The sequence below is a fragment of the Notolepis coatsorum genome (genome assembly GCF_963971535.1).
Source record: "Notolepis coatsorum genome assembly, chromosome: 12".
Classification (NCBI taxonomy): Eukaryota; Metazoa; Chordata; class Actinopteri; order Aulopiformes; family Paralepididae; genus Notolepis; species Notolepis coatsorum.
Genome location: NC_140176.1, coordinates 73,149,294 through 73,162,528, shown reverse-complemented (window position 1 = coordinate 73,162,528; position 13,235 = coordinate 73,149,294). Strand labels below are relative to the sequence as shown.

The 13,235-nt window shown below is 42.3% G+C and overlaps 1 protein-coding gene across 1 annotated transcript in view; it reads right to left on the bottom strand.

Annotated features, from left to right (window-relative positions):
• The window catches only part of arhgap29a (Rho GTPase activating protein 29a), an 86,553-nt gene that overhangs the window by 27,251 nt on the left and 46,067 nt on the right, over positions 1–13,235 (bottom strand). Inside the window, 2 exon segments of the mRNA XM_084325883.1 lie at positions 4,205–4,212; positions 4,961–5,104. Of these exon segments, the coding sequence (XP_084182009.1) occupies positions 4,205–4,212; positions 4,961–5,104 (152 nt within the window).

Genomic DNA, 13,235 nt, shown 5'->3' with positions numbered 1-13,235 from the left:
TATCCGGCTGCAAGCTAGCCTAGCTTAGCACAATGAATGAAAGCAGATACAGACCACTAGCCTAACTTAAAACTCCGGGAGAGGTGTTTTTGGCAACAGCTAGGCTAGCTGGTCCCTATCCGTATCTGCATGGTATCAAAAGTTGACATTTGGAGATTTCTTTAAGAATTGCATTTTTCTGCAATTGGATTGTGAGTACTTCTATTCTGGAAATTACTTAGACCCCCCAAACACACACACACACACACACACAACACACACACACACACACACACACACACACACACACACACACACACACACACACACACACACACACACACACACACACACACCTTATTGTCAATATACCTAGGAAAGCCATACATCCCCTGGATGTCCTAGGTCTCTAGTATGTCATTGTAAGTCCCACGAGGCTGTGATTATCCTAGAGGTCACAATAGGTAATTTTATACAGTGAGGTCAAGTATTATAATATAACTATTTAAAAAAAGTCTCGCTACAATGAAATGGCTGGCTACTATGGGACTAACATTATCATATATGATTTCCAGTGTTACCCAATGTATGCAATTCAAATGTTGTTCAGGGACCCAGTATGCAGAAATATTAAAATACACCATTTTCAGAATTATACTGCATGCATAAAACTGCATGTTTTTTGCCCAAAACTGCATGGGATTAGTATAAAGTGGGCATGTCTATAAAGGGGACCCATAGAACCCATTTCATCCAGATATCTTGAGGTGAGTCAAGGGACCCCTTTGAAATTGAAATAAATGTAGCCTAACTTTGGAGCATTATTTAGCCCCTTCCCAACAAGCTAGCATGACATGGTTGGTGCCAATGGATTCCTAAGGACAGCCAGGTAAAGCCCCTGAAGGACCTGAGGGCGAAGGTTCTCTGAGGGATGAAGAAAAAGTTAAATAACTGTGCCCCAGAAAAACTAAACAAAACCACAAGCACACAATTTTCACTTCCCCACAAAAACACATGAGTGTTCAGATGTCCCTTCCCCATTTCATAAATATCTTCCTCCTATGCTCATCTCTTTGCCACTGACCCTTTCTTTCATTCACTCACCCCTCTATCCCCCCCCCCTGTTCTGCTGCTCTTCTGCTTGGACGTGTGCCAGTGCTGGGAAAGTCCTAGCCCTGCTGTGAGGCTCTGGATCAGGCCGGACAGCATGGAGCGATGCTAGACTCGGTCCAGAAGCCATTCCACTGAGCCAACAGGTGGACAGACTCCCAGACAAATGTGCACACGCTTGCCCGCGCACACTCACACACACACACACACACACACACACACACACACACACATTCTCTGCTCTCCAAGCCACCAAGCCACCAAGCAGCCCAGATATGCAGCATTCTCTTATTTACTCTCTCTACCTGTGTATGGATTCTTTCGTTTCATGTTACATAGTGAAAGACTGTGTGTGTGTGTGTGTGTGTGTGTGTGTGTGTGTGTGTGTGTGTGTGTGTGTGTGTGTGCGTGCGTGCGTGTGTGTGTGTGTGTGTGTGCGTGCGTGCGTGCGTGCGTGTGTGTGTGTAGCCGTGAGGAATGTGTGAGTCTGAGCATGGACAGCTAGTTTAGCCTGGTCATGATATGGGAAGTTGATCAATTCAGGCCACCTAGTGGTAGAAACAAGTATGTGACACTACTGTATGAGACGACAAAACCATCTGAAGATGAAAGAAAACTGGAACGGCGGTAGACATCAAACCCACTACACTCATTTTGCGAATTCAGAACCAGAACGGGTTGAAACTAATTACATCAACTGATCTCTGTTTACATATCGGCCTCTCTCTCGTGCTGCCCAGTGCCCACGGAGAACATCTCTGCAGAGACTCTGCTTGTATAGTAGTAGTGTTCTTGTATAGTATAGTTTAGATATAGTAAGTATAGCATAATGACGGAGTTAAAATTGTATATTGCATAGTAGTGTAGTGCCTTCTCAGGATTTAGCATGTCTATTTTTATCATGCAAATCTTATGTCTCCTTATTACCTGTTTTTTCATGTCTATTTTATTATTGTATTATTGCACAATCGAAGCGGGCATGACCACCCGCATTTCACTGTATGCCCTGGTATGTATGTGACAAATAAACCCTTGAATCTTGAATCTTGAATCTCAACCTACACCACCTCAATTAGATGTTAGCTTAGAAACAACCAAACACCCAACAATAGTGTATATATACTTTGTTGGTTTATTGTAGTATCTTTGTAAATACCTGTATCATTCAGTCTAACAGCATCTGTCATGTGGGTACTTTCTGTATAGAGTGACCTTTAACCTCTTAAAGGGAACCTCTTAAAGGGGAGCTTTTTCTTTTTGCCGCTGGTTATACTCGAGCGTCTCTCAAAGACCCATTTCTGAACGGATTTTCATAAGATTTGGACCTGTACTACACAAGACACCAGGCTATGGAACCACTGTGTTTTTCGGTTTATACCTCTATGCTGGAATCTTGCAACCACTACAGAAAAATGTGAGTACACAAGTTCAAGTTCAACTCAAGTTCAGACCTCTGTTACTCTATTTCATTAGCACTAAAAGTGGTTTTCCTTTTTTGCATTAGTAACGTCAGAATGTTATCTTTCAAAAGAGACCAGGCTCATGCATGTGCTATAAGTATAAAGTATAAAGCTAAGCTTTGCAAGAAAAGTATGTAATCCTCAAGTTCAAGTAAAAAAAAAAAAAAGGCCTCGGGACAACAGCTCAGCCTTTCAGGGGGATCAAATGGCTTATCAGAGCAAAAAGAAACCATCTCCGTCAAACCATTAGCATCCAGGTCTAAAAGGTCCAACTGCAGCACTGCTGTTACTGTACACCAGTGGTCACCAACCTTTTTAAGCCCAAGATCCCTGATCTCGGCCTTGGTGAAGGCAAGATCTACCTATTGAAGCGTTGAGAGAAAAAGACAGCCAAGATTGTACTTTAAACTTAATGACTTTTATTTGCCTGTATTCTAATTACATTTACATGCAATGCTTTGGTCCAACATTAAAACGTCAAAGTAGAACTTTAATATGTACTTTATCAGTCAGTGATAAGTGCAGTCATCTTATGCAGCATCACTTGTCACATCAAAACAAAAGTAGAACTGTAATGTGGACTTTCTCATATTATTAACATTGACAAACATATTTACAATTAGCATTTTATAAAGTAGAACTGTAATGTGCACTTTCTCAGTCAGTGCTAAGTGCAGTCATCTTATGCAGCATCACTTTTCATATCAAAACAAAAGTAGAACTGTAATGTGGACCTTCTCCTATTAACATTGCCAAACATATTTACAATTAGCATTTTATAAAGTAGAACTGTAATGTGCACTTTCTCAGTCAGTGCTAAGTGCAGTCATCTTATGCAGCATCACTTTTCACATCAAAACAAAAGTAGAACTGTAATGTGGACTCTCAGGGAAAGATCTACAGGGAAAGTCTCAAAGATCTACCAGTCGATCGCGATCGACGGGTTGGTGACCACTGCTGTACACCATGTGTTTGAGCACTTGGACCAGTAGTTGCATAATAAGGATATGATTTATACATCATTACTGCATCACATACACAAACACACATGCCTATGATATGAGCATACTCTCACACCCAGCCAAGCATGTACACTCACACATACCAAAAATGTCTGCGGAAAGTAAATGACTATATGCAAGTGACATGCGCGTGCCGTGCCGTGCATGCAGCCAGTGCAACCTCTACCATGCACACACACAACACAACCAAGCATGTGCACATTCCTACACAAGTACTTCAGTGGAAAGTAAGTAAGCACTCGCACGCAGACTATGTGCATGCAGATTATTATGTGCACACAGACATGCACGCCCACGCACACGCACGCGTATTTGAATGATTTATCTATTCATTACAAACACATAAATTGCAAACAGGCAAGGGACATTAACATTGAATGTGGGCAAATATTCAGAGACCTTTTGGTTAGATAATGCACTCAACTAACATGGTTGGTTACAACAAGACACACACGCGCGTGTGCGCACATGCACACGCACACAAAGACACGGGCACAAAGACACCTCAGCCTTTGTTGGGATCACCGTGCCAGCATTCTTCATTAACTGAAAGCAGTGCCCAAACGATGTGGCTAAAGCAGGGCCTCTCTTTGCAATGCAAATTGAGACAAGGTATACTCCTGCAAAACTGACCTCCATGCCTGATCATAATCTCAGAGAAAGAGAGAAGGAAGGAGAGAGGGGGGGGGGGGGGGGGATTCTTCACTTTGCTTCTTTCTGGACTAGCAGACAAGAGCACAAAGACTTAACACACTCTCCTGTGAACAAAAAAAATATTCATACCATCTGGGGGCACTAACTTTACTTGTGACCAAAACAAAAATAATAATAATAATAAAATCACCTCCGGGAACGTTCTCTGGGAAATCTTTTTAAAGCTTGCAAGAGTGTGTGTGAGAGAGATAGAGAGAGAGAGAGAGAGAGAGAGAGAGAGAGAGAGAGAGAGAGGAGAGAGAGAGAGAGAGAGAGAGAGAGAGAGAGAGAGAAGAGAGAGAGAGAGAGAGAGAGAGAGAGAGAGAGAGAGAGAGAGAGAGAGAGAGAGAGAGAGAGAGAGAGAGATTTTTTTCAGGGAAATGGAAGAGGTTGAAAACTAAAAAGAGGAATGGAGATAGAAAACAGATCAGAGCGAAAGTGGAAGAGTAGCACATAGCAGTATGGAAAGACTTTGACAGTGTGTGTGTGTGTGTGTGTGTGTGTGTGTGTGTGTGTGTGTGTGTGTGTGTGTGTGTGTGGTGTGTGTGTGTGTGTGTGTGTGTGTGTGTGTGTGTGTGTGTGTGTGTGTGTGTGTGTGTGTGTGTGCGTGCGTGCGTGCGTGTGTGTGTGAGCCTGTCAGTGAGTGTACATGCGAGTGTGAGGGGGAGGGAGGGAGGGCCGGTCATGGCGGTTCACCTTTGACCCTGGCGATGACGGTTCCAGCCGCACTGAGAATGTCCACGGAGTTGAGGCTCTGGTGTTTGCCGATAACGGCCTTCAGGACGTGGAGCAGCTCCCCGAGACGCTCGTGAACCACCTGGTGGAGACAGTCCTGGTGTTCTGGAGAGACACACAGAGAGACGTTTTTAGTTTTTTGCAATGATGTTTGTGTCAAAATATATATATATATTTTTTACAATAAAGTTTAGTTAAATCTTAGTAAAAAAGTGCAGTCCATGTCAAGAATGAGAATATATAAAAAGCAAGTATTTCACAATATTTGCACAGCTCTCTGACGTCAGGATATTTAGTGAGTAGTATTTAGGGGTGGCATTTTTAATACTACTACCTTTGTACATTGTACTTTTGTAGTACAGTGTCTTTGTATTTTAACCTTTAGATATTAAACATGCCGGCAGAGTACATGCATCCATGTTGTCGGGAATTTTTTTATTAAATAGAGAAATCCCTATCCATAGTCGCATTGGGAAATCTTTTTATTAAATAAATTCCCTACCTACCCATGGCCTTAACTGACAACCAACAGGAACCAAACAATTTATTTTGTTAGGCCTTAGTGAGGCTAAGAGATTTATTCATAGCATTCTCATGGCATGTCTTGCCGACCAGCTAATATCTCCGGTTTTAAATCTTAATCAGGATAAGGGGTTTATTCATAGTATTCTCATGACATTTCTTGCCAACCAATAAGGCACAATGCCGCAGCTCAGTGCCCACTGTCGTCATTCAGTGATAATCACCTGCTAGTCGACTACAATCGCCTGTTGTTTGCCTGACCAACATGTCTGCAATGGAATCCTATGACTACGCATCTTCATATCAAGAATACCCTCATATAACAATTACGTTACATTAAAAAAAATATTGCCATGGAAACGGGACTTAGGCAGACAGTAACACATCCAAGCGATCCTCATAACTGGATATATGAGTTTACTTGGGATAGCGTTTACATGCGCCAACTCAACGATGAAATACTTTGTGTGACCAGATGGTGGCACAACAGAGTCAATCCCAGCGTCTTCTCAGCATAATATGAAACTCTTCGGAGACCAAAGTGCCTTTTCTGACCACCTAAAAAACGAAGGTTGAACTTAGTGTTAGAGTTGTCGTACAAAGTCTTTGTATATTCCTTTGTGTGCTTCTTTTTAATATCCTACAGCAGTGCCTTATGCCCATTGTATAGGGCTTCAGAATGTTTTCAAATAGCTGTCCTTTTTCACGTTACATAAAGGCTGTTGTGTGGTTTTATACTTCAGGTTTTAGATACTTTTAGACAGAGCCTGGCCTCTGGCTGACTCATCATTGGCACGTGAGCAACTGTCGAGTGGATCTGAAGTCGGCTGTGCACCTTACATAGATGGAGAGTGCATGGAGAGGACATAACAGCAGCATGCTCCTTTCCCTGCCGTGTGGGGAAGAGGATAGAATGCCTGAAGAACAATATCCCAGGAGCAAATATGCTTTACTGGTTTAAGGACGCCTGGTGCCTTGCAAAAAACACTTAACCAGCGGGTGGCTGAAAAGAGGCTTATCATCAAAACCCTGACAGGCAGAGATAGCCGAAGCACACACTTTCACACTCGAGAAAGACAGGCTGGGGAAAAGCTGAGGATCCATTCCAAAGGACAGGGAATCGGGTCCAGGGACCTGGCCTCACACCCTTATTGGAATGAGTTCCCTGATGACAGAAGGATTAATACTAGGGATGTTCGATATTGGCTTTTTTACCGATATCTGATATACCGATATTGTCCAACTCTTAATTTCCGATACCGATATCAATCAAATAGCGATATATGCTGGGTCCCCCCCCCCCCCCCCCCCCAAAAACGGAATAATTTCAGGTAATTAACATTACATATCTCTTATCGTGGAATTAACACAACATTATGCATACTTTTGACAATAAATAAAATAAGAATTTGTTCTTACTTGCTTGCCTGGGTAAATAAATGTAAAAAAAATAAAATTATAATAAATAAAATGTTTTTTTTTCTTTTTTTTATACATATAATTTCCGATATTACATTTGAATGCCAATATCAGCCAATAATATCGGTAGGCCGATAATATCGGACATCCCTAATTAATACCTCTATTCTCGAGGTTCAACCTGTCAGAAACCAAGCCAATCGGCCACTATCTGAGGACGGGTGGATGACAAACGTTGCCGTTCGTCTAGGACAGGGCTTCCTGAGACACATGGAATGGGCCATGGAGTAGCTGCCAGAAGGAACAGGGAACCATCAGGTTAGAGAACCTAAAGGGAAAAAAGCCTCACAACTAGCCAGGACTAGGAAGATGAGGAGGGGCTCCTGAGCTGAGGACAGAGATGAGAAACGCTTCTAACAGGCATCGGAAGGTGCGTATGAAATCTTCAGTGTGAAAGAAGGGGAAGGGAGTTTCTCCTATAATTTCTAGAGCAGAACATGTGAACAACACAAATGTAAACCAGTTTCTCTCTCGTCCTCTTATCCATGATTAAACACCGTGCAGTTACCTCTCGCGGCCACAGGGTGTCTTTATGCCATAGTACAGCTTTAAAGGGGAACTATCTTATAAATGACCTTTTCCTGTGGTTTGCATTGTTTTCTAGCAATGTGGGGTTATACCAACACTGACTAGATGTGAAATCTCTAGCTACTCCCGTTTCTTCAGTTCAGCTCAGACAAGAACCTCCCCCACTGAACCAAGCCATTCAGAATTGACTCGCTATCCTACGTAGCAAGGTGCTGATCTGCATATCTCAGCCCCCTCTGTGGTCGTAGCCACCGCCCACAATCAACAATTCGCTCAACAACGGAGCGAGTGGAAATAATGCGAAAGCGGTTTCTCTGTCACTGACACTTCCTCAAACAGGTTAACGTGACGCTGAGTGCTGATAGAGAGAGAGCGAGAGAGAGAAAAAGCGAGTGAGAGAGAGAGAGAGGGAGAGACAGACAGATAGAGAGAGGGAGAGAGAGGCTCTCATACGGTGCAACTCGTCTCGGAGCATTTACACACACTCCCGACTGCATGTGTGTGGGGGGGGGACATGCGCGCTCTCTGAGCATCTCTCCTCTCTCTCTCTCCCTCTCTCTATCTGTCTCTCCCTCTCTCTCTCCCTCTCTAACTCTCTCTCTCCCTCTCTCTCTCTCTCGCTCAATCACTCTCTTGCTCTCTCTCTATCAGCACTCGCGTCACGTCAACCTGTTGCAAAATATCATAGCGCACACTCCCACGCATATTCCGATCCGTGCAATAATATTCACTGGGGTATACAGTATATTGTCATTTGAAACCAATGCATTGTCCTGCATTGTCCCGTGGGATTATGCCCCCCCCCCCCCCCACGGTGAAATTAATTAGTCTCCCTCTCTATCTCTCTCTCTGTCTGCCAGTGCATACTGTGGGTGACTGTCACTCAAAGCGCATTGTGAGCCAAAAACAGCTTGGAATCTGGAAGTGCAGAAAATGCTGCTCTAGAGTCTAGAGTACTTGATTAGAAATACAAAACGATGATTTTTTTTTTTTAAAGAAACCTTACAGATGTGTTCCATAGACTCACAGGAATTGTGTAAAATTGCCCAAATAGTGAAAGAAATAGTAAGATAGTTTCCCTTTAGTCTCTACCTAAACGACGGGAAACCCACCACATACAGATACAGAACAAACCCTTCTTAAGAGGACCTTCTAAGTTGGGTCTCCCCTATTCTATTCATCCAATGCAATTCAGTGATTAGATTAGATTAAAATGTATTGTCATGCACAGCACAAGTACAGTACAATGAAAATAAGTTGGCATATAACCAGAGTGCAAGATAACAGTAAAGTGCATTAATACAATGGACAAGTGATTAAAATGGAATATACAAATGAGTACTACTGAGTAAATATGCTAATCTGATGTATGTACAGTGCTACAGTATTATTATGTACGGTGATACAGGTATAAATGCACTATGGTGGTAGTAAGCCATACTAGTGTACAGTGGTATAACTAGTAACTGTAGGTATGGGATATATACAGATATAGATATAGTATATACAGGTACTGTATGTAAACAGGAATACATGTGGATAAATATGTATATAGGGTATATATACAGTATTGTACTGTATACTGCAATGATTGCAATAATTGCAGAATGGTACCCTTTGTTGAAAGACTGTCATGTACTACTTTTGTTAAGCCTACATAGGAATTTGGATTGAAGACTGAAGGTATTTATTTCAGTCTGAAATGTATAGTCTAGTCCAGTGGTTCTCAAACTGTGGTACGCGTACCACTAGTGGTACTTGGTGGTACTGCTGGTGGTACTTGAAAACATTTCCAAAAAAGCTAAAAAAAAGAAAGAAAAAAAAAATTTGCAGTCAGGCCACTGAACTTAGAAGCAGGCCAGGCCAGTGTTTCTGGTTGCGGCAGCGCGATAGTTAGATAATCTAAGTGCATGGGGAACAACCAGGAGATCACTGTGACAGAGAGTAATGCAGTCTAAACAGTCATAAATCTTTAATTCAACTTCAGCCCTGATCATAACCATTTATTTTTAGATTTCTTGTAATGTCAGATAAAAAATGAAATACTCCCACTTTTCTGAAAAGAGTTGGTGTTAAATCTGACATTACAAAAAATCCATCAAAATATGTGTTACTGCTAATCATTGACACATGCCTAGCCTGTAATAATCCCCCCCAGAAAAATTTACTTTGCATTTGATATATTGTAAATATTTTACTTTTTGTGTTTTTTTAACAATAATTTGTGATGCCATCACACAAACTGGCATTTAAAGGGTAAACATTCAAAAATGTATTGAATATGTGTTTTCTTTTCTTTTTTACAATAATTTGTGATGCCCATCACAAACACTGGCATTTAAAGGGTAATTAAAAAATTCCTGCACCAGAATGCAGGAAATTAAGTTTTTGTAACCAAATAATTGTGTGTGTGTGTGTGTGTGTGTGTGTGTGTGTGTGTGTGTGTGTGTGTGTGTGTGTGTGTGTGTGTGTGTGTGAGTGTGAGAAAGAATGACGGACAATTGCTTGCTGTGTGAGAGAGAGAGAGAGAGAGAGAGAGAGAGAGAGAGAGAGAGAGAGAGAATTAAGTATATTTGCTGAAATACAGTTGTTCTTAATTTTCTCACTTGCTATGTGAGAATGTTAGTTATTATGTTCTCAATGCCCCTTGCATTGTATGAGTTGTGTGGAAGCGTTTGCTAGTTCTAGTGCTATCCCTTTGTACATTGTGGCTGTGTCTGACAAAAGTTCACAATAAATAATGGTATTAGGAATACATTTGCCTCCTGCGTGAACTGTGCATAGCTGAATAGACTGTATTTTAACGCCGGTCATATGGTGGTACTTGGAGAGCCAGCTACGTTCTCAGGTGGTACTTGGTGTAAAAAGTTTGAGAACCACTGGTCTAGTCTGTCTGGGTGTTTGATGAAAGGATGAAAACCTAAATGTGAGGGTTGAGGCCATAACAAGTTTGTTGATATTTTCTAAAGTTTGTAAACATTGGAGTAAAACAGACAGTATTTTGAGTTATGACAAGGCCAAGAGAGTTCTAAAACTTTTGGTTTACAATCTACAAATTAAACTCTTCAATAATATAATATGCAAAAGTACCCCAAGGTTACATGGTGAAATGTTTTTGGTACCATATTTGAATGTTTGTCAAGTGCATTGCGTCACTGTACGAAACATATTAAACACGTAGTATATACATATAACTTTATTGATCAAAATAAATTCAGTATTGTTGTGGCTTTAACACTGAATAAAGAAGGATAAACACTTGGGATGAGACTCTCTTTTAGAAAGGAGAAAGAGAGCAGTTAGATCCAGATAGCAGCCCCACTTCAACCGGTGTTATATTAGTTACCGCGGCAACCATGTCAGACCTACGCTCCCATCCATTCATCGCAGCCCTGGTTTCTGTCAACACAGTAGTATTCAGGGAGGGAGGGGGGGGGGCCTCAGCCACTAGACCATAAAGCAGAGGATTTTATAACCTTTTGCAAACTCACATGAGAGAACTACCTGACAGCCTAATGCATAACTAAACATGACCTGCGGTGAACTTTGGGTAATTAGCGGTCAGCTAGTCAGCTAGTCAAAGGGAACACGGCATCTCGGGAATGCGTTGATATGCCCTGGAAGCGACCATTACGACCATTACGAACATTTAATCGCACTACAGTGCGGTTTTATGTGTGGGTGAGTGCAAGTGGGGGGAGGGCACTTTACAATGTAGTAATCTTGATAATGTGGCATAGTTGAGGTATGAGGTCGTTGCGATGTAGAAGCAGTGAGAGAGGAGGTGAATGAGTAAACCAGGAAACAGCTTTTACTGCTTCCTGGAAGCGTTCATTGACCACCGTGTGAGGTTGTGTGACACACGTCCTACTGACACACAGCTTATTGTGCTCGGCTCTCCCAATACTAGAGGGGACGGAGCAGAGCCAGAGGATAGCGATGATTCAAGTAACCAATCATAAAGAAATAGTGAGGCCAATTGAGTAGGCCAGGTATTATGGGATGACTGCCACGTATAACGTTATTCTAAAAGGTCACTTCTTCCAACGACGTCGCATCATCTCAGCCCACCGACGTGCCCTAAAAGGTAGGGACGGTACCCGTGGCGACAAGGACGGTATCCATGGCAACAAGGACGGTATCCGTGGTAACAAGCATCACTAGGCCCCCCCCAACAAGAAGTAAGATGCTCAAAGCAAAGGAAGAGGGGCACTTGTTTCTATATCTTTAGAGCACACACAACCCAACCCCCCCCCCCCCCCCCCCCCCCCACACACACACACACATGCTGAAACACTGGCTGAAAGATTACTTGCAGGGTTACTTTCACAATGAAAACACATTACAGATTCCCTGCAAGAAATTGTTAATTCAATAACATAATCTCATTATTTTAATCACGTTTGAAGTCCTTGTTTATTCCTTATTTATTTCAACAAAATGTTATATTGAACGGACTACACATTTTATTGTAATTGCCATCCTCTAAACTAAAGCCACCATTTACCACAATATCAAATAATATAAAGTTATGTTTACTTTACCGCCATAATCTCACATAAATACCGCCTTACTTTCATACTTTCAGACACGTTTCCTCGTAATCCAACAAAAATAACTAAATGTTTTTTCCAAATGTTTCTGTGATCAGATTATTGTGTAACAATAATTAATTACAATGACCAAATGTTTCATAATCATATTACTTCTACAGTACATATAATAAACAACACAGAGCCCATTACCTTCCAACCCTGTAAAACACTCATTCCCCCTAACACACGTCAAAAAGAGTATCTCTCACCCACACACACACACACACACACACACACACCTACACACACACACACACACACACACACACACACACACACACACACACACACACACACACACACACACACACACACACACACACACACACACACACACACACAAATGCGCGCAGAGGGCAGTCAAAGCCACATTTGTGCTGACGGCCACCACCCCTGGATTACCCGCCGCATGGAAAAGGGGATCAGGGAGACTTTAGCAGTCTCCCATTTTTTTCTTTTATTTGTTCCCCCCCTCTTTTTTGGAGCAGGACAAAAAGGGCTGGCTGTGGAACTACTGTTAGTGTGTGTGTGTGTGTGTGTGTGTGTGTGTGTGTGTGTGTGTGCGTGTGTGTGTGTGTGTGTGTGTGTGTGTGTGTGTGTGTGTGTGTGTGTGTGTGTGTGTGTGTGTGTGTGTGTGTGTGTGTGTGCATGTGTGTGTGCATGCGCGTGCGTGCGCACGCGTGTGTGTGTGTTCACCACAACAATGCCAGCTGCATCCTGACCAGGAAATCCAGCCAGCTGACCAGTAGGTGACCGCTTCACTCTGACCAACAAGCCAGGAGGACATCACAACATAACAAACACCACCACCACCACCACCACCACCATCATCACTACTACTACCGCCATCACTACTACCACCATCATCACTACTACCACCATCATCACTACTACTACCGCCATCACTACTACCACCATCATCACTACTACCACCATCATCACTACTACTACCGCCATCACTACTACCACCATCATCACTACTACTACCGCCATCACTACTACTACCACCATCACTACTACCACCATCATCACTACTACCACCATCATCACTACTACTACCGCCATCACTACTACCACCATCATCACTACTACTACCGCCATCACTACTACCA